Source organism: Calypte anna, chromosome 27 (assembly GCF_003957555.1).
Source record: "Calypte anna isolate BGI_N300 chromosome 27, bCalAnn1_v1.p, whole genome shotgun sequence".
Lineage (NCBI taxonomy): Eukaryota > Metazoa > Chordata > Aves > Apodiformes > Trochilidae > Calypte > Calypte anna.
The window spans coordinates 3,646,426-3,667,044 of record NC_044272.1 but is presented as its reverse complement, the minus strand read 5'-3'; the positions used below and the strand labels follow the sequence as shown (position 1 = coordinate 3,667,044).

The 20,619-nt window shown below is 46.4% G+C and overlaps 1 protein-coding gene and 1 long non-coding RNA gene across 8 annotated transcripts; one reads left to right on the top strand and one right to left on the bottom strand.

Moving 5' to 3' along the window:
• On the bottom strand, positions 1–6,798 carry LOC115599733. Its single transcript, XR_003988601.1, has 4 exons — positions 6,550–6,798; positions 5,915–6,023; positions 3,575–3,708; positions 1–188 (listed from the first exon to the last, which is right to left on the bottom strand). It is a non-coding gene; the product is annotated as an uncharacterized LOC115599733 (long non-coding RNA).
• A 79-nt stretch (positions 6,799–6,877) lies between these two features.
• On the top strand, positions 6,878–20,191 carry KAT7 (lysine acetyltransferase 7). 7 transcript variants are annotated; one of them, XM_030465887.1, is made up of 15 exons: positions 6,878–7,118; positions 8,625–8,772; positions 9,964–10,140; positions 11,021–11,260; positions 11,783–11,865; positions 12,128–12,217; positions 12,911–13,009; positions 13,173–13,283; positions 14,112–14,303; positions 14,450–14,539; positions 15,416–15,556; positions 16,718–16,811; positions 16,997–17,143; positions 17,560–17,666; positions 18,347–20,191. In XM_030465887.1, the coding sequence occupies exons 1-15, from the start codon at positions 7,104–7,106 to the stop codon at positions 18,446–18,448; spliced, it is 1,836 nt and encodes a 611-aa protein (XP_030321747.1). In that variant the 5' UTR covers positions 6,878–7,103; the 3' UTR covers positions 18,449–20,191. The 7 variants fall into 7 exon arrangements, with proteins under 7 accessions (XP_030321747.1, XP_030321749.1, XP_030321752.1 ...); XM_030465889.1 differs by having other exon boundaries at positions 6,886–7,118; positions 17,060–17,143; XM_030465888.1 differs by lacking the exon at positions 6,878–7,118 and adding an exon at positions 7,583–8,073 and having other exon boundaries at positions 17,060–17,143.
• The last annotated feature ends 428 nt before the right edge of the window (positions 20,192–20,619 follow it).

The window sequence follows — 20,619 nt, the reverse complement described above, 5'->3', positions numbered from 1 at the left end:
TTGTAATAGAGCATGGAAATGAATACAAGGAGAGCAAGACAGTCAAACATCAACAAATCAGTGCAGAACAAGCAAAAGGACTCAGAAAAGGTGTTTCATACCTGCTGCTGCAACATCCTCCACTGCTGCTTGGGTTGCTTCAAGCCACTACAAGAGCTCATCCTACTGCTGTGACCCTGCAGCTTCTCCTGTGGGAAAACAGACACAGCAAGGATCAAGTTTATTGTCTTCTCTGGGATCTTTTCATCCTACTTGCAGGAGTCTGGGTCCATGATTTTCCACTTTTCTATGCCCATCAGTGCTGATGGTGTTCAGGACAAACCCCTGCTTTGTGGCAGGCTGTGCATCTAAGCAAGAGCTGCCTCTGACAGGTGAGAAGTGACACACAAGGTCAGCAGGATGCAGTGCATCCAGGGGACACCAGGACTTAGGATCCATTCTGGACCCTAAGAGATGATCTTGCTTCTCCTCCCATGCCCAAGCATGTGGGCTCAGGAGTCAGCCAAGAGCAGAGACTTTGTAAGGTTTCCCAGAATAATACAGGCTGCAGTAGATATCAAACATTCACCACTAAGGAATGAGAACTTGCTGAGGAGAAAGTGTGCTGAGGGAAGCTTTGTGCTTTTAGGAAAGGCAGATCCATGGTTTCTCAGCTTGCACACAAGAGTGGCAGAAGTCAGAGCTCTAGTTCACCCATCAGCCCCTGCATGGCAAAGCCTGGCAGCTCAGTCCCACTGCACTGCCCTCCTCTTGTCTGAAGCTAAAATGTTAGAAATATGACATAGGAAAAAAAAAATACTTAAAGGACTGCATTTGGCACAAGAATAGAAGTATCTCCTAGATACAAGGCAGTCTCAAGACAAGCTCCCCAAGAAGTGCTGCTGAACTTTTCCAGAACATGGAACTTGTGAATTTGGAAACACAGGTAAATAAAACTGTGGTAACCACTGGCATAATGTAATTAGGAAAAAATGCAGACACTGAAGAAAATCACCTACTTGGCTCACCTCAGAGCTCAGCAAGCCAAGAGTTCATATGGGAAGAAACTTGTTTCTTTTTTTTTTTCTTTTTTGCCATGAATAATTACAAAACCAGGAGTTTCAAAGGAAACCAGCAGTTCCAGCTGGCACAGAAACCTCATCCTAGGAACAGCCATTTTGCAGCAGCACACTTTTAATGGGACAAAAGTCCCCAGAAGCCCCCAGAAAGCAGAAGCATTGCTCACCCCAAGCTCCACTTACCCAATTTCCCAAGAAAGACAATATTTTTTCCTAATTAGAGGTAAAAGGGAGAGTGATCATACTGCATAATACAAACTAGTGTAAAAGCTACTTCTCCCATCTTGTGCTAGGCTTCCTCCAGATACATCCTCCCATTCTCCATCCTTTCTGTGCTGGCAATTTGCATTACATTTGGTGTCTCTTTGGCTCCTTCAGCATTAAGGCACAGAGCTAATCAGTCTCCTAGGAAACTAAGGGAAAGATAAACCTGCCTAAACAGAGAAGCAGCTAAATGGATGCATATTTGACATCAGAGTAAATCAAACCCACGTGAGAGTTGCTCAAAGTATCAAACTGGTATTAGTTTGTTGTCCTCTAAATTGTTTTGCCAAGCTCTGGTTCTTTCTTCTACCATGTCTTACTCCAATCCTTTCTTACTCTTTCCTCACCTTTAGCTGAGCCTTCCAAGTACACTCTACCCTTTAGTTTGGGGTGACACTTGGTTTCTGTTACCTCCTTCCTGTTGTCCCTCTGCATCTTAACAGTAGGGACAACTTAAAATCATCCCTCCACCTCCACAACTGCAGAAAACTACCTGGGGTACAGCATATGCTGATTAGGACCACTCTTTAATTAGAGGAGCAAGGAAAGACAACTTCTGTCAGTCCTCTGCTCCCATATAACCTGTTCTTAACTGCCCCAAAGTTCTTATTACAAATCAAGATATTGTCAGCTGGAAACTGAGCTGTGAAGCCCGTGGCTGGCTGCCCACAGTACCACAGTCTGGTTTCTGAAAAAGAACTGCCCAGAGGATGAGCTCAGAAGTGCCAAACAGGATCAAGTTTTGCCTTTATTTCCCACATCAGTGTCACTTGTGGTGATAAATGTTTCTTACACCTGTGAAAGTTGATGTCATTGGGCTGAACAACATGAGCAGAGTTTTCCTTTAAGGAAGCATGCAGCAGACTCCATTGATCAGGAAGCAAGGCATTAACATCAGTGCCAGGCAGTTGGAGAGCACCACTCAGTCTGGAAGGAATGTATTAAAGGAGCAGATCACTAATCCTAAAGCAGACAAGAGAATTAAAAATAACCCATTTCAGCAGGAACAGGACAAGGATGGCATAAAAATATCTGGCCTATCAATAAGGTTTAGTCCTGCCAGGGCAAAAAGTACTTTTATTGCAACTATTTAATAATTAGATTATATGATAAGACCCAGGGGAGGGAGGGAACCAGGAAGTGTGGCTATAATCAGCTGTAACCAAGTGAAAAACTTCTGCTTTCATCAAAACTTAGACTGGATGATTTTTTTTTTTTTTTTTTACAATAAAAACAGAAAAGAGAGAGAGAGATGTAGGCCAAACTGGAGTGACCTTGCTCCTGATGCCAGAAAACACAGACTCCACTCAGATGTCTGCATGCCAGAGCCCTGGGGAAAGAGTGAATGCATGGATTCTGTTCAAGTTTACTGAAACTCCCCTCTCCTGCTCCTTGTGTTCTGCAAGACCTTCAGCTCAATGCAGCCCATGGCCACAATTCTCCATACAGGGGTTTCTGTTACTATTTATACTACAGGTCAGTGTCCATTCAAATCTAAACCAGCTCCAGGCTTTAAAGAAAATAAACACCCACTCCCCCCAGCTGTTTGCAGAACTGTCTGCAAATACATCCTCTCAAAACTGCAGTCCTACTGATGTGCAGTAGCTGGTGAGTAGTTTTTTTGATGTAAAAGTAAAATTAAAAAAAAACAAACTATGCCAATCTGCAACTAAATCCCACAGACTAGCTCAGCTTCAGCACTACAAGTGTCTGAATGAAAGGAATTCTTAGCTGTTGGGTTTGCTTCTGAAATGTCCCAAAGCCCCCTGGGCTTCTTCAGAAGTCAAGACTCAAACCCACACTGGGCCAAACTTGTTGCTAGCTCAGGTTACACCTCCAGTTTTCTACATTTCATCCTGTGCCTTGCACCTCCTCTCATTTCTCTACACAGATCTGCATTTAACATCACTACTTACACAGCACTTTGTCAAGAACTAAGTTGGAGCCTCTCAGTGACAATGAGAATTCAGGTCCCAAGCCCTGCTCAGAGCCAGGCACAACCCTGAAGGTTGCTCAGGCCCTGGCTAAAAAAATAGAGCCAGCAAAGAGCAGCAAGGCCTCAGTTATTTGGCAAAAAAGTGTCTGTGTGAGACACTGACCCATCCCCACATCAAATGGGATCAGGAATTCTTCCAGCTTCACATGGTTGGGTCAGGATGTTCTCTTGTCACCCAGATCTACTGTACCTAAAAACTAAGTATTTACAAATATTAAGCTGGAGCCCAAAGCAGAGGGAAGCCAACTCTACTCACCTTCTGAAGATGTCAAAGTAAACTAAGCAACTGTCCTGGATCTTCATATCCATGGAACTGTGCTATCTGTAGCACTTTCTCATTGTCCCAGTCCTTCTGTAACTCTAGCCCCCAGAGATGCACTGAGATGACACCTAAAAGCAAGTGAGATGTATTCAAGTACAGCATTTCAGCTCTTTTTAGAGTGTATTTTCATTATCCAGCATTTCTCTCACTTGACTGAAACTACCCTTAAGTAGGTGAAGCAGCCCTGCAGGAAGGCACCCAGTAACAGAGGCTTTTCAGTCAGTGCTTTAACATCCATCAAGCACTTTGCAAGTGGAAAACCTGGAGTATTTCAGAAGCTTTTCTACTGCTTCATAACCCTGACATAAACCTACTTTATATTCTAATATCACTGATGGGTATTTAGGATGCTGCAGGCAGCTCACTCAATGCCACATCTCCAGAGCAAGTGGAAACCAGAGGATCAGTTTTAAACCATATTTCAGTCTCCTGATGCTTGTTCCTGTTTATGAAGATCAGTTTGGGTGAAAATGACATTTTCACTGTATTTTCCAAGATTCATCAGGAGCTACTTTATTGCATGTTAAATCACAGAAAGTTAACCTATCAAGGAGCAGGAAATTCCTCATTTTCTACATGGAAAAATCTGACAGGGCTAAGAGGCTGCAAGTCTGCCTCAAGAACATTATTACCAGGACTCAACTCCAGTGGAGATCCTTGTGAGCAGAAGCTTCAGCAGGTCTGCACCCTGAGGAACTGACTCCCCCTCTTCCCAAGCAATTCCTGATTTCCATGGTTTGCTAAGGGTGAAGCAGGAGTTTCCCTCACTGACATCTGGTGGTGATGCCCACACAGAGGCACCTGCAGCCTCTTGTTTTAACCCAAAACAGACCCCCACATTTCAGCTCCAGTGAATGCCAGGCCTGGAGCTTCTCCAGTACTGATTGCTGCCATGTGGCCAAGGGCTTTACACAACCTTCAGACACAAATTAATTGAAAAAAACAAAATTAATTTATTTCTGCCATAAGATTCCAAAGTTTGGGCTGATTTTGAGCAGTTAAAACCTCGTAGTGTGTTCTACTGGTAGATACAGACAGAAATGTTCTTGTAAGCTCTGCTGCTCATGACATGATCTGACTGTTGCTCTTCTGAGAGCACAAGGCACCTTAGCAGATCCAAAGCCACCTTCCCTTCCCATGCCCCCCACCTTCCCACACATACTGGATTCTCCAGATTTATGTCACTCTGGTGTTGTAACTGCACAGAGGACTCCAGGTTTGCATTAGCCTTTGAATTAACCAGCATAGGGAACTGGATTCCTGGCTCCTACTCAAGCACTGCCACCTCCAGGAGAGTTATTAAGCACCACTCACTGCTCTTTGCTTTGTTTTTCCCAGTAGCATCCTGCTGGGGGTGATAATTCCTGTTAATATGCATCAGAATATACAACTTCTTTCTGACATAAGCTTCAGGAACACCTAGGAGCTCTAACTAACATTTTATTCCTTTAACTGATCCAATTAAGCACTGCAGCTCTCCCATAAAGGAAAGGTTTGGAAAGAGGAATCCTTCAGCTGCCATCAACAGGCAAGGAGTGCAGTGGGATGTGGTCATGTGCAAATTTCCACATGATTGTCATATTCTTTAGTCCTTTTCATTCAAGCAAATCTGCACCTGAATTTGGATATTTGCAAGGTGCAAACAGGTTGTGTTAAAAGTCTTTAATTGCTCTTTTTCCACCACAGGACCATTCCATTTAATGCAAGAAGAGATCAAAGACGAAGTTGCAGCCCATGAGCTCTCTGAATCTTTTTTATTGCTCCTGACTGCCCCACGTTTCCATGAGTGCCCTTCACCCATGTGCAACATTGCAACACACTCACTCTTGTGAGGCCTGAGCTTTGTCTCAGGGAAAATAAGCTCCAGAGTGTTCACACTACTACCTCCTCCTTTTTCTCTCCATGAAAGGACAGAGCACTATTTCTCTTTGTTCCTCATGCCCTCTGAGGCAATGCTTTAGTTCATACCAAGTTCATCTGGGATTAAGCATTTCAAATCAGTCTAAGGACTTCAGAGCATGACATTCCTTACAGCAGCACTAGATTTTGACCAAACTCCTCCTCCTCTTTTTGTCTTCTTGTAACACAGGAAGAATTCATGCACTCCTACAGCAGAGTTCTCTTCTGCAGCCACCTTTCACCAGGTTTGCAGACTACCAGGACTTCCTACAGAGTTGTGCACCCCCTCTGAGTTTCCCTACCCTTCCTGGGTACCATTTCAGACCAACTGGATGCTTATTTGCAACCAAGAACGAGCACTCCCACTTCACATACCACACATCCTGCTTCCCATTTCTCTCTGCTTGGGCAAAAAGCAGAGGTAAATCATCTTGACTTCTTCAGAGGGTTTGCTTTTCAACATTTCACTGCAGATTGGATACACCTAAGAGCAATAACAATTTGTAAAGAAACAGGCTCAGTGGCATGCCTAAGGATGACTTGTGCACCCGGGGATTATAGGATTTGAGCCCGGGAATTTCATAATCTCTGAAGATAACCGTAGCTGGAAAGAAATCATGTGTTTTGTCTAAATACCCTTCTTTTTTCCCCCCCAAGTCTTCACATAAAGCAATACAATATCGCTCATAGACAGCGTTATCACATTAGCCACCCCCGGAGAACCACAAGGTGCCTCGCCAGCTCACGTTGGCCTGAGAGAGAACTCCAGGCAAAGCTTCACTAAAAGATAATCCCTCCCCCGGATGGTATTTTGAGAGCGGAAAGATTAATTAACGACAAAAGCCTTCTCCGAATAAGAGCTCGAAGCAGCACAGGCCCGCCCAGGCCCCTTAGGCCTCTGACAAAGGCCCGCCCCAGGCCGGCCCAACGTGGAGCCAGGAGCCGGGCAAGGCCGCGGCACCCCCCTCAGCAGGAGGGGAACCTCCGCCTGGAAAGCAACGGGGACTCACCGCCTTCCTCCACCCAATCACTCCGTGAACTCCAAGAGACGTCTCTGCCCGGCCTTAAAATGGCCCCAGCGGGAGGGTCGGGGCTGCCCACACCTAACATGGCTCCCTGGGGACACGGCCCGGGCAGGCCGCTGACTTCACGCCCGCACTCAAAATGGCGGCCGCCGTCCCTCCCCCCCCCCCGCCGAGCCCCTCAGCCCGAATCCAAGATGGCCGCGGGCGGCTTCACTCCCAGCGGCGCCGCCGGGATTCCCGCCCGGATCAAAGATGGCGGCGCCCGCTGGCGTGAGGCTGCCTGGCTGTCACGTGACGGGTGGTGGTTGGGGGGGGTGTGGGCCGTGTCCCGGCGGAAGCGTGAGGGACCGAGCAGGGAACAGGGGGTGGCGGCGGCGGCGGCGGGAGCGGGGCTGGCGCCGCCGGAGCAGACGTGCCGCAGGACGGGAGACACGGCTGTCACCACGGAGCCCGCTAACGCTAACACGGCGGCGAACGCCGCTTCGCGGGCTGGGGGCGCCGGGGACCAGCCGACCTCGCTGCCCCCGCCCCCGCCGAGGATGCCGCGCAGGAAGGTGAGCGCGACCGGGGAACTGGGGAAGCGCCCGGCGGGGGAACCGGCGAGCTCGGGACCGTGGCTTTTTTCCCTTTTCTCCCCCTCTCCGCTCCCTCTCACGGGCACAAAACCGGGGGGAAAATAGCGGCCTTCAGCCCCCGGCGCCCGCCCCCCTCGCTTTCTGATTGGCTGCCGCACGGGCACTCTGGGCGCTGATTGGCCGCCTTGCCCGTCACTCGTCGCCCCCAACGGTTACCGTTTCCCCTCCCCCGCGCCTGCAGCGCGGCCCGCCTCTTGTCTTTTCCGATTGGGCGGGCAGTTGGGGAGCGGCTCACGCATTGGCCGGACTGCCTTGTCGGGCTGGCCGCTGATTGGCTTCAGCGCCTGCCCATCTACGCCCCCAACGGTCACCTCCCCGCGCGTGCCTTGTTTCTCCCCGTTTCCCTTCCCCCATCCCACTCCGCCCCCCCCCCTCCCCGGCGCTGATGTTGCTGTGGCAGCGAGACTCGCTCTGATAGGCTGTCGGCTGCTGCCAATCACGCCCGCTGGCTCCGCCTCCTTGCTTCCCAAGCTGCCCATTGGTCGCCTCTCCCTTTCGTCCCCGCCCACTCTCCTGTGATTGGTCGGCACCGGCGGGGCTCCGCTGGACGCAAAACAAAGCGGCGCGGGGGCCGCGTTCTCTGCGCTGTTCCCGCCCTTCTCCTCAGGCGGCTGCCGGCACCTGCCTCACCCCCGGCACCGTCCCCTCAGAGCTGGCGGCTGCTCGGGGCCACTCCCGCCGGTTCCTACCGCCCTGACCCAGACCTCTCGACGTCCCCCACGCCTTGGTTGTCCAGTGAGAGCTGCCGGACAGGGGAGGGAGGGATCTGCGGAGGCCTGGTGGCTGTCCGCCAACTCCTGGGGCTCGCTCTCCTCTGAGAGCCGCCCAGTCACACCGCATGGTGCGGGAGGCCGCTCTGGTGGGTCGAGGCGAGGTGAATACAACCGTGTTTTCAACCTCTTTTTGGCCCAGCCTCTTCGCTGAGTGCCGTCCGTTCCTCTGCCTTGGTTCCAGCGGGGAGCCCTGAATTGCTGAGTGCTGAGGAGTCGGTTCTGGCGGGTCTGGAGCCCATCTGTTTGCTCCACCACCTGCTCCCCCGGTGCCTTGTGCTCTGCCTGTGCCTCTGCTGCTCTGAACAGGCAGCTGGGGTGGGTGTTTTGTTGGCAAGGTGAACCGAATCAGCTGAAAGCAGATCCTGCCCAGCCTTGAACCTTTGTTTACCTTTTCAAATCAAATCGGGTGCTGCTTGGACCTTAATGAATCGGTCTGCAGAAACTATTTTTGTTGAAGGCACCGGCATTACGTATTTATTACACTAAAATGCTTTCTCTGGAGCAATACACTTGACATTCATTATTTTGTATGTGTCGTTGTGTCAGCTTGAAATTATCCAGCATCAAATAGTCTCTCTTCTTCCAAAGAGTATAAATACAACATGCAAGTTCAAGCAGCCCTGTGCTGATGTCTGGCTCTGTGGTGTTGCAGAGAAATGCAGGCAGCAGCTCAGATGGAACAGAAGATTCTGATTTCTCCACTGATCCTGAGCACACAGACAGCTCTGAGAGCGATGGCACATCACGGCGCTCAGCCCGGGTGACCCGTTCCTCAGCCAGACTCAGTCAGAGCTCCCAAGGTAAATCCTTTGTTTTCTTAAGGAAAAGAAAAGCAGCCCCTTTAGCAATGAGAGGCTCAATGTGCTCCACATTCCTGACTGTTAGATCTTAAAGATGCAGAGATTATAAATCCTATATTAGTTTTTTCCCCTCGGTGATTAATGGATCACAGCAAAAAGCAGTCGTTGTAAGTTTAAATTGCACAAATGTGGTAATGGACTCTAAAGGTTACACTGGTGGGGGAAGTCAGAGCTCAACCCTCCTCTGAAGATCTGCCTGCTTCTTAGAGGGAATCAAACCCTGTGATTCTGCTGCTTGGCTTCATTTTTCTGAGCACTCCAAATATTTGCTTGTGGAGCCAACCTAGAGAGTGTTTAGAGGTGAAAGTTCTTTTTGTTTTCTTTGTTTGTTTGGGTTTTTGTGTACTGCAGGGGAAGATGGTATTTTCATGACCACCCTGCCCCAGCTCTGCAATTAATGTAATCAACATATTGCCAGTTATTTTGTATACTTCTGCTCTGGCATCACACACAGAATGTGTCCACCTCCTCCTTTTTAGTGTTAGTGGAGTAATTTTTTGGCTGCTAATTAATAAGCTGCCATCTGGCATCAAGGGAGGGTAAGAGCAGTAGATAATAACATCTTTCCATTGCTCCATGTGTGCTCTTTGATTAAAAAAATCTATTTTGCCACAAATGTTATTGCGGGTAAGAAATAGACATGTGTGATTATCTGGTCATTAGGTCTTAAAAGCAAAAAGGATAGGTGGTCTGGATGTGTATGGCATGCCTGTGATACTCCTAATTATGAAAGCACTATTTTTAATGGCAACTAATTGTTTTCTAGTCTTTATGAGCATTAAAGGATCACCAAACCACACAGAGGGCTTCAAATGCAGCTCCACACCAGCAGGAGCTTTGCTGTTCCCAAGGGTTACCTAAACTAACAGTTCTTTAGCTTTCCAAATATGGTTTGTAATTACTAGTTAATTAAGTCCAGAGAAATCTGATCTAATCCCAGATTCCTCAGTGTTGGGAAAAGTGTCCAGAGCTTTAAGCTGGGCAGAACAGAGCACACCTTGTGCTGAGAGGCAGCTCTGGGACAGGGCTCTGCTGTAGCCCAGCTATCAGATGTTGATATTTCAGTCCTGAGGCGAGTTTTGGACTGCAGTGCTTATCGTGGGTGTAATTATGGTGTTTCTCTGGACTTAGATTCCAGCCCAGTCCGTAATCCCCCATCCTTTGGAGCAGAAGAACCTGTGTATTCCACAAGGAGAGTGACCCGCAGCCAGCAGCAGCCTGCTCCTGTGACTCCAAAGAAATACCCGCTGCGCCAGACTCGCTCCTCTGGCTCAGAGACTGAGCAAGTGGTTGACTTTTCTGACAGAGGTAGGTAGGGTGCAGTGAGGTGTTCTGAAGGTTTGCCAAGTTGGAAAGAATCATAGAATCATAGAATCCTTGGGGTTGGAAGGGACCTCGAGAGATCATCTAGTCCAACCCCCCCTGCCAGAGCAGGGCCACCTAGAGCACTTCGCATAGGAACGTGTCCAGGTGGGTTTTGAATGTCTCCAGTGAAGGAGACTCCACGACCCCCCTGGGCAGCCTGTTCCAGGGCTCTGTCACCCTTACAGGAAAAAAATGTTTCTGGATATTCAACTTGAACCTCCTGTGCTCCAATTTACACCCATTACCCCTTGTCCTATCACTGGTCACCACTGAGAAGAGCCTAACTCCATCTCCCTGACACTCACCCCTTACATATTTGAAAACATTGATGAGGTCACCCCTCAGTCTCCTTTTCTCCAAACTAAAGAGACCCAGCTCCCTCAGCCTTTCCTCATAAGGGAGATGTTCCACTCCCTTAATCATCTTAGTAGCTCTGCGCTGGACTCTTTCAAGCACTTCCCTGTCCTTCTTGAACTGAGGGGCCCAGAACTGGACACAATACTCCAGGTGCGGCCTCACCAATGCAGAATAGAGGGGGAGGAGAACCTCTCTTGACCTACTAACCACACCCTTTCTAATGCACCCCAGGATGCCATTGGCCTTCTTGGCCACAAGGGCACATTGCTGGCTCATGGTCATCTTCTTGTCAACCAGGACCCCCAGGTCTCTTTCACCTACACTGCTCTCCAGCAGGTCTCTGAGGGCACAACGGGATATCCTGAGGACAGAGGGTTTGAGACACACAGCTGTCTGGAGTTGCTTTACGTATTTTTTTGAAAGCTTTCTTGCAGGCAGGATTTGTAACATCTTGATCCTTATTCAGACACTAAAAATGCAGCGGATCACGATGAGTCTCCACCTCGTACCCCCACCGGGAATGCCCCCTCCTCAGAGTCTGATATTGATATCTCCAGTCCAAATGTGTCCCATGATGAGAGCATTGCCAAGGACATGTCCATGAAGGATTCTGGAAGTGACCTGTCTCACCGCCCTAAGCGCCGCCGCTTCCATGAAAGCTACAATTTCAACATGAAATGTCCCACTCCTGGTTGTAACTCTTTAGGTAATTTCAACTCCAGGATTAATCTGTTGGGGTTTTGCCTCCCTGCTGTGATCAAGTCCCCCTCAGAGGAGTTAGTCAGCCTAACAGTATGCAGAAATATTACTGAGAAGTGGGTATAGAGGAGAGACAAGAAACGTATCTGCAAGTGTATTCTTCCTGGAGGTGTTTTCTTGGCTAGGAATGTTTGGGGGATGATAGGATAAGGAGAAAGTTAGCAGTATGAGCACAGTGTGGGAGGAAGGTCTGGCAGGCAGATCTCTGCCAGAAGCAGGTTTTCAGAATCATATTAATTTAGCCCTCAAACATACCTGGCTGCTTGCATGGAGTGCAGCTTTTGAGTTAGTATGAACAAGATTTTCCTTCTTTGTTCTTAAAGCTTGTGCCATGAACCACAAAGTGGTAACAAACTGAGCATGCTCCTTGAAAAGCTCATATTGAAGTATCTCCCCATCTGGGGTAATTTTTAAACCTCTTGAATGATATGTTAAGAGGTTTTGGGGTTTTTTTCTGAATTTTTTGCAGGACACCTGACTGGAAAACACGAGCGACACTTCTCCATATCAGGATGCCCACTCTATCACAATCTCTCAGCAGATGAGTGCAAGGTAAATGAGTTTCCTGGTTTATCTTCCTTGAGTTTTCTGGTTTATCTTCCTTAAGTTTTCTTGAAACAAAACACCAAGACCTCTTATTTGTAAAGAGAAAACAAAGTGAGCACGTGCCAGGTGAGATCTTCAACTGTGAGACAGCAGCATTTGTGTGTTGGCTCCCCTGGAGTTACAGTGGAGAGAGGAATCCACCTGGATGAGAAAAAGGATGAAACTGAAGGCTTTGCTGCAGCCCTGACAGATGAGTTCTGCCTTCCAGGTGCGAGCACAGAGCCGGGACAAGCAGATTGAGGAGAGGATGCTGGCCCACAGGCAGGATGACAACAACCGCCACGCCACCAGGCACCAGGTGGGCACCTGCACCCCGTGCTCTGCCTGCTCAGTTAACAAGTGGGAAAAACCTCAGCTTGTGCTTCCCAACAATGATGATTTTCACTTGATCTCACATCTCTGATAAACTGTTGTGCTGGGTCCTGTCGCTCTGGTCAGTTTGTTTCAGCTTCCTTGTATCCCTTAAAGGAAAGGCTGGAGGAGGCTGTGAGAGCAGAGAGGTGCCACTGGCCAGTAATAATACAAAAGAGGCTGGGGCTGTTCTCAGGATGATCTTTTCTGGGTGCTTTGATGGTGTAGGACAGGAGAATCCCTACAAAACTGTAAACTACAATTTGTCTGACTGAACAGAAAAGAATGAAACAAGGGGAATGACATTTTTTAGTACACGAGTCTTGGACTTGAGTCAGGAGGACTTAATGAGTCAGCTCAGAGCTTTTCCCCATGATTAAGCAGCACAGAAGGAGTGCACCCTCTCTTGTGGGACTGAGATGCATTGGCAAGCTGCATTTAGTTGTAGGAAGCAACATTTCCTGTTTTCCATACCTGTGTTGGACCTGCAGTGCCCTGTTATTAAAACAGGATTTGGTTCAGAGGCAGCAAACATCAGAAGATGAAAGCCAGGCCAGAAGTCCTTTGGGATGGGAAGGGGAAGAAAAAGGTTTGAAGTAGATGAAGCCTGGTGAAGGTTTCCCTCTCTGGTTTCTTTCAGGCCCCAACAGAGAGACAGCTGCGGTACAAAGAGAAAGTAGCTGAGCTCAGGAAGAAAAGGAACTCAGGACTAAGCAAAGAGCAAAAAGAAAAATACATGGTAAAAGCAGTAATTTTATTTTTTTCATGTCAGGCCTGGAGTGCAGCCTCCCAGAGTTTGGCTTTTCCAGTCATCCTGCAACATTCTCAGCTAAAAAAGCTGCAAGATCCAACAGCTCAGTAGCATCATAGCAGCAAAACCTCCTCTTATTTTCTTGTTCTAGGAGCACAGACAAACTTATGGCAATACCAGGGAACCTCTACTTGAAAACCTGACCAGTGAGTATGACCTCGAGCTTTTCCGAAGAGCACAAGCACGGGCTTCTGAGGACCTGGTGAGACTTCTGACTCATAATAAATCTCACAGCAAATGGCTTTGGTAGAAATGTGAACACATTCTGGGTTTTGTTGTACACGTGGAGGTAGAATCAGAGTTTGTGAGAGCAGCTACAGCCCAACCAAGTGAGCATAGTTACACTAGGGGTGATGCTTAAGTGCTGAAAGTACAGCCAGAGCTCCACATTTGCAGTCATGAATGCTGCAGTGCCTGCAAGAGGAATAATTACTAACAGTCCCATTTAATACAAGTTTGTCTTCAATGAAAGAAAAGGCAGCCTCACCTGCTGGAAGAAATGCCATAGGTGTGATGACAACAAAAGACAAAACCCATCTTGAGAGTAGCCAGTGCCTGTGGGATGGAGCTGAGGCTTTTGTAGGCACTTTCCAAAGCCACCTTCCATCTCCAGAGATGAACCAAAAGGCACCTGGATGCTCACAGTGACAATTTCAGCTGGGATATCTCAGGCAGACCATTAGGCTGTGTTCCTCTCCCCACAGATTAGAAAGACTTGATGTGGCCAGGAGTTTACATTGTTTTTGTGACAAAAAGAGTGTGATCCTGGTGTTAGCATGCTGCCAAGTGCTGATCCCCAGGTCATTTCCTAATGGAAGGAGCAGTCAGTAAATGTGCTGCTGGTGGACAGGGCTCAGACTGAGACTGATTGAGGAAGGATCTGTGGGAGGAGGGATTGTTGCTCATCATCACACTGCAAGATGAATTTAAAAGACTTGAAGTACATTATTTCCTCGGGGGAAATAAATAGAGACCTCTTCCTCTGTACTTTTTAATTTTAAATAATCATTTATTTTTTTTCCTTTCACAGGAAAAGTTGCGGCTCCAGGGCCAGATCACAGAAGGCAGCAACATGATCAAAACAATTGCTTTTGGCCGTTACGAGCTGGATACTTGGTATCATTCTCCTTACCCAGAGGAGTATGCTCGGCTGGGCCGTCTCTACATGTGTGAGTTTTGTCTCAAGTACATGAAGAGCCAAACAATCCTACGCAGACACATGGTAAGGAGGAGGGCAGAGCTGATTCCTAAGTTTTTACATCTGATACCATCATGCCAACGTACTAAAACTGTTATTCTCCTCATACATACAGCTTTTTTTCCTGCCTTTTAAAACACTCTCACCCTAACTTTGTTTTCCTGGCACAGGCAAAATGTGTTTGGAAACATCCACCTGGTGATGAAATCTACCGTAAAGGTTCCATCTCAGTGTTTGAAGTGGATGGGAAAAAGAACAAGGTAACCAACTGCTGTCATTCAACCTTGAGTGCAGAGTCTGGCTTTCAGACATGCTGGGCACTGTTAGCATGCAGAGAAACAGAATGGAAATGACCCCTTTTCCTTTTCATTGCTACTAGAGACTGATCGGTCCTTTGTTGCAGTTTCATCTGGATTTTTGCTGTGGTTATTCCTCAGCCCTGTTGTGCTCCAGCAGTTCCATCTGTTGTCTCATAGCAAGTTGAAACATTTGTGTCAAGAGCCCATATTGAAAGTTAGTGGGGAAGTTTCTGTGCTCAGCCTCAGCAGGTTGCTGCTCCCCATCTCCCATTCACAGAGGAATCAGTCAGGTTTGGGTTAGAGTGGGAACCAGCCCTGTGTTAGGAGGGTGACCTCCTCAGCCCTGAGCTCAAGAACCTGTAACTGCACTTTCAGTGTGAGGTAGCAGCACCATATTTGTCCCCTGTCTCTGCTTCTGCCTGGCCTTGAAGGTTTCAGAGGAAGGAATAAAGAAACAAATTCAAAAGCTAAATTTTGCACTTCTGGGAGCTGGGAGGAGTCTTTTCTTGGTAAGCAGAGAACCTTGAAGCAGGGGATTAACAGGACAGTGCAAGCCAGCAGAGATCCAACCCTCTCCCTTCACTGAGGATGTGATATTTGGGGAATTAAGAGATTGATATCACAAACCTCAATTCCCACCCTTTAAAAGTGAAGCTTATCAAGTGTCATCACAAATGGAATTGTTTCCTGGCCCAACTGCTCTGTTTGGAAGACTGTATGTCACTTCTCAGATAATTCAGAGCTTTCTTGTAATTCCCCACGTTTGTCTGGTTTTGTCCACTCTTGGGATGTTCCCATGTAATAAACAGATGTGTTCTGCTCTCCTTTTGCTTCTAGATCTACTGTCAAAATCTGTGTCTGCTGGCAAAACTTTTCTTGGACCATAAAACACTGTATTATGATGTTGAACCCTTCCTCTTCTATGTCATGACAGAAGCTGACAACACTGGCTGTCACCTGATAGGGTATTTCTCCAAGGTCAGTTGAAAATCCATACATACTCATTGCTGCCTCACAAGAATGAGATTCAGGACACGAATTATCAGCACTCAGTTTCCCCTCTGATTTTTTGCAGTCTCAGGATCTGTTGCTTTTAGGAATATGGAAAGTTTCAAACAATCTGCACGAGTTCTGTGTTTGCTGCAGGGGTTGCAGGTGCTTTGCTGCAGCATCTTCCCTTGCACGAGCAAAAAAACAAGTCAGCTCAAATGAACTCTTGTTACTAGGAAACAGGGGGGTGTCTGAAATGCAGCTGAAAGTCAAGTTCAAGCAAATGTAAAGAGAAATACATTAAAATAAGTATTAGTCACCATGTTTTGGGTTTTTTAATAATGTACTTGAAGGAATACAAATTCTTAGGTAGAGAAGCTGAGTCGTGACTCAATTAATTCAAACAGGTCCCACAGTAAGTTGGTGGCCAAGCTTAGAGTAAGGACCCAGTTTCCTCAGCTGTTTGCTCAGACATTTTGCCTTCCTTAAAAAAGAGGCAATCTGTTTGCTTAACCTCTGCTGCACATTAGTGAAAGACATTTCCTGGTTGTTCCTGCTCCCAGACAGAATAAGTGATTACCCTTCCAGACATGGTGATACCACACCATGCAGATTACACATTTCAGTCAGAGAAATTCTATAGGGAGGAGAGGACTCTCCCAAATAAAGTGCAGGGAGTTATATTCCTTAAGTCACCTGAATTAAAACTGAACAAATACCTAAAGAAAAATGAAATAAAGCTCTAAAGAAAAATCCAGCATGGATCTGAGGATAAATGTGTGTGAGTCACCTCTGAACACTTCAGTTGTGACCTCGCTTTCTTGTTGCATGTAAACCTGGTGGCTGACAGAGGTGGCAGAGTGTTACTGGCTCATTCTCAAGAGCAACTCTATGGCCAGCCATCCTAGGTTTAAAATTGTGCTCCTAAATCCAGTTTAGTGGCTAATAAAGTAAGACACTAAGCCAGGTTGGTAGCTGAAGAAGGATGATTGTGTTACTTGTTGTTAGGCAGGTTTTTCTACTGTGGCTCCTTTCACCTTGTATTGTATCAGTTGCACAGGCTTGTTCAGTCTCTTGGGATTATGATAGAGCCATTGTTTGTACAGATCAAGACCTGTTTATCAGTCCTCTCTCTCTTCTTGTTTTCAGGAGAAGAATTCTTTTCTCAACTACAATGTTTCTTGTATCCTGACAATGCCTCAATACATGAGGCAAGGTTATGGCAAAATGCTCATTGACTTCAGTAAGTATAGAGAGGGAGATTGTGGAAACATCCTGTCCAAAGTGACAATTCCACCAAGAAACCTACCATAGCTGTGGTGGTGGGTGAGCAGTTTTCACTAGAGCTGATTTCTGCAGCTGCTAAAGAGGGTAAGAGTCAGGAGAGAGCAGTTTCAGAAGGATAAATGAGTTTTCTTTCCTTTACAGGCTATTTGCTTTCTAAAGTAGAAGAAAAAGTTGGCTCTCCAGAACGTCCTCTGTCTGATTTAGGTCTCATCAGCTATCGTAGTTACTGGAAGGAAGTTCTTCTTCGTTACCTGCATAATTTCCAAGGAAAAGAGATCTCTATAAAAGGTATATTTTCAAGTAAACTTGTAGTGAGTTGGTTCAGGAACATACCCAGGCATCTCATTCACTCATTTCCCTCAAATATGAGACAGGTCACACTTGACTCATTCATCCAGGTGTTAGTGGAATATTCCTGTGGTTGGGCATGGCTCCTTTCCAGTCCTGCCACCATTAGAGATAAGCCCAGCTTGCAGCATTTGGAAAGTATGTAATGGCTTCTTTTAAAAAAATAAATTAAAAAAACCCAAGTTTTTAAAAAAAAAAAACCACCAAAGAACTATACCCATTTCTAGGTACCAATATTAATTTTAAAAAGGAAAATGGCTCCACTGAGAAGCTTTTAAATGCTTTGGAAACAACAATTATAGGCTACTGCAGAGGAATTGGTTTCTGTTCTAATGTAAAGTGATGCTGGTTTGCAGAAATCAGCCAGGAGACTGCAGTCAACCCTGTCGACATTGTCAGCACCTTGCAGGCACTTCAGATGCTCAAGTACTGGAAGGGAAAACACCTGGTCCTAAAAAGACAGGTAAGATTTCTAAGGGCTATTTCTACATTTTTGTTTCTGTAGATTTAGCTGTTAGTTTCATATGAACTCACCAAAAATCAGTATTTCCTTTGTGGCAAGCTGCTTTTTCCAGCCTTTTGGTGCTAGTGGGGGAGCACTGTAATTTCAAATACAGTAACTAATAAAATATGATGTGGGCATCCTACCTGATCCTGCAATAGTGTAGGAGGAGATTGTATTGACTGTCCCTTTCTGATGTGTGGAATAATGTTGCTCACTGGAAGTGGCTTTTTAGGGGAGCAGTGGATCAACATTCCCATCATGCTCCTCCTCATGCCTGCCCTTTACTGGGCAAATGGATGACATTGAATTGAGCTGAATTAATGGGATCCTGAATGAGTGTTGCTTGTGCTTTCCTTAGACATAACTGGTTTATAAATCCCCAAATGTGACACCTTCTCTCCTTTGTTCTCCCCTCCCTGAGACTTCTCTTTGTTGCTAGGAGTGGCCTTATCAGTGTGATTGGGAAAGCTTTGAGAAAGCAAAGGAAATGTTGTTTATCTTGGTTTTGTCATGCTGAGCACTTAGCAGGCTCATCACCTTCAGATTTGAGGATTTAGCTGTGTGGTGTTGCACCGTGGATAATTCTCCATCTTGGGATGATTTCTTTTAACCTGCTCTTTCCATGCTCTGTTCCTTAGGATCTGATTGATGAATGGATAGCCAAAGAGGCAAAAAGATCCAACAGCAATAAGATAATGGATCCCAGCTGTTTGAAATGGACCCCTCCTAAGGGAACTTAACTGTCTGTCACTCCTGAAGCCAGTGAACCCCAGCAGTAGGAAGTACCCTAGGGATCTCTGTCGTATCTGTTGCTGTTGTGATTGGCTGGTACAGTACCCCCAAAAGATCAGTTCCCCTTGGTACTGTTCTGGCCCAGATCTTTGTGCACACCACAGACGCTGGTTCTGAGGAACTTTATGTTTCGGCCTCAATGAGGTTGCAAGGATTGGATCTGTATAGGACCCAAACGAAGCTCCTAGCAGCTCTGGCCCAAGGAGTTCTGATATCTGGTACTGTACCTGTCCAGTCACTGGTCTTACCCTCATGTTCTTCTTCTGATGAGGTTGTGTTGTGTTCTATAATCTGGTTGTTTCTTCCTTCAGGTTCCTTGCGTTCTAAGTAATGGAGAGAGAACTTCTGTGGCTTTTGAACAAGGTCTGATGATGCTTTTTTGGGGGAAAGCTGCTTTCCCAACAACCTGCAGTCACACTGACTTCAGCATTTTTAACTAGTCCTGTCTGATGGGCTGTTCCATTCCACGTATCAAATAGTTTTAGGAAGATGACACCCCCCCCCCTTTCAGCAGTGTGTTCCATAGAATACAGCAGGTCTTCACAGAGGTGGTGTTGTACAGTCAGAAGCTCCCTAATCTTGTCACTGGGTGGTGTGGTTGTGAGTGTTACCTGGAGGGGTAAAGTGTGTGAGAACATCACAGTCTGACGTGTTTCATGGAGTTACTCTTGGTGTGCTCCTGGAATTACTACAGTCCCACGTTTGCTTTGAGTAGAAGTTACTGGTTTTTTTCCTGATTTATCTCTTGGAGTTAGTGGATTCCTTTACATAGAAACACCCTGTTCAGTATATTTCACTGGAGATGTTTTTCTCAGAATAGTCTTCCTTGAACTGTAGGTTTCTTTATAGTGGAGAGGATTTTTTTTCTCTCTGGGCTGAAGAAATAAAAGCATTTAGACAGATGTTTTTTTGCTTGCCTTGTCCAAACAGCCACAGAAACTCTACAATGCAAATATTGCCAGTTGTTGGATTGCCTCCAGTGTGCATTCTGTGCATCAGTGGCAGCCCCAGTTAGCTCTGTGGATGGTTTGCTTCTCTGACAGTGCATTCTTGTTTGTCTTTGTAAAAGAAAAAAAGCTTTTACTTCCTCTCTCCCATCAGCACCACCAGAAGAAAAACTTATTGTACAATGGCTTTCAAGTATAACCACTGTCCTCGTGCCACAAGTTTCCTAAATGGCTCCAGTCTGATTAAAAGGGGGGACAATCCTGGGGTAGGTGATGGCAGCATCATCTAGTGCTGATTTCATTGAAACTTTCCAGTGCTTCCTCTTGGAATGAATGGTGGCTGAAATGAAGCACTTGGCATTGTGTACCAGTAGGTAGGAGCCTTTGCCTGGTAACCACTGACACATCCTCATGTGGAAAAGTTCTCTACTGCTCTTCTGATGGTTGTCTGCCTTTCTGCCTTCCTCTGCCACCTTCAAAAAAGAAAAAAAAAAAGAAAAAGAAAAAAATCTTCATCAGTACATGGTGTATACCTTGTGGGCATTACTGAATCTTGCTGCCTCACCCCCTCTGCTCCTGTAATGTAACTAACTACAGATACTCATGAAACTATCCAACCAAGTAGATCTCTTGTGGAGCAGGGATGAAGGCCATTCTTGTGCAAAAGCTAAACCCTGTTCCCATGATGTGGTAGAATGTGCTATTCTTGTATCTACTTCTCAATAAAGCATGTTCTCTTCTCAAGTTTTTGCCTGATTTTAATTTTTTGTTTCAGTTGGATGCTATTCTGTATCTCCAGTTGGGTGAAGCTGCTTCTTTGTGTTGCAAGGGACTTGAATTTGGAACCCATCTTTGTGCCTGGTGTCTTGATTGTGACTACAGCTGCCTTTAGGTTGAATCTTTCACCAAGAGTCTGATTGTATGTTTATTCTACAGCTTATTGTGCACAGGAGGCTGTCTTGAGGAATACACTGAATGTTGCCAGATCCTGGTTAACTTAAATGTGATGCAAAACTCTGATAGCATCTGTCAGCCTGAAGTTCATTGAAGAAGGATGGAGTTAGCCCAAAACCCTAGATTTTTAGCCTTGCCTTTGTGCTCCCCTGACCTTCTGCTACTGTGGGAGGACTTGGGGCAGTGAAGTCTCTGATCTTCAGACATGTTTGAAGTTC

What these genes read in the sequence shown, in the direction of transcription:
- KAT7 (XM_030465885.1), top strand. Translation starts at nt 8,038, where the DNA reads ATGGTGCGGGAGGCCGCTCTGGTGGGTCGAGGCGAG. An exon ending in TCTCAGCAGATGAGTGCAAG is followed by an intron (nt 11,866 to 12,127) that starts GTAAATGAGTTT and finishes TCTGCCTTCCAG; the next exon opens with GTGCGAGCACAGAGCCGGGA. An exon ending in AGCAAAAAGAAAAATACATG is followed by an intron (nt 13,010 to 13,172) that starts GTAAAAGCAGTA and finishes TTCTTGTTCTAG; the next exon opens with GAGCACAGACAAACTTATGG.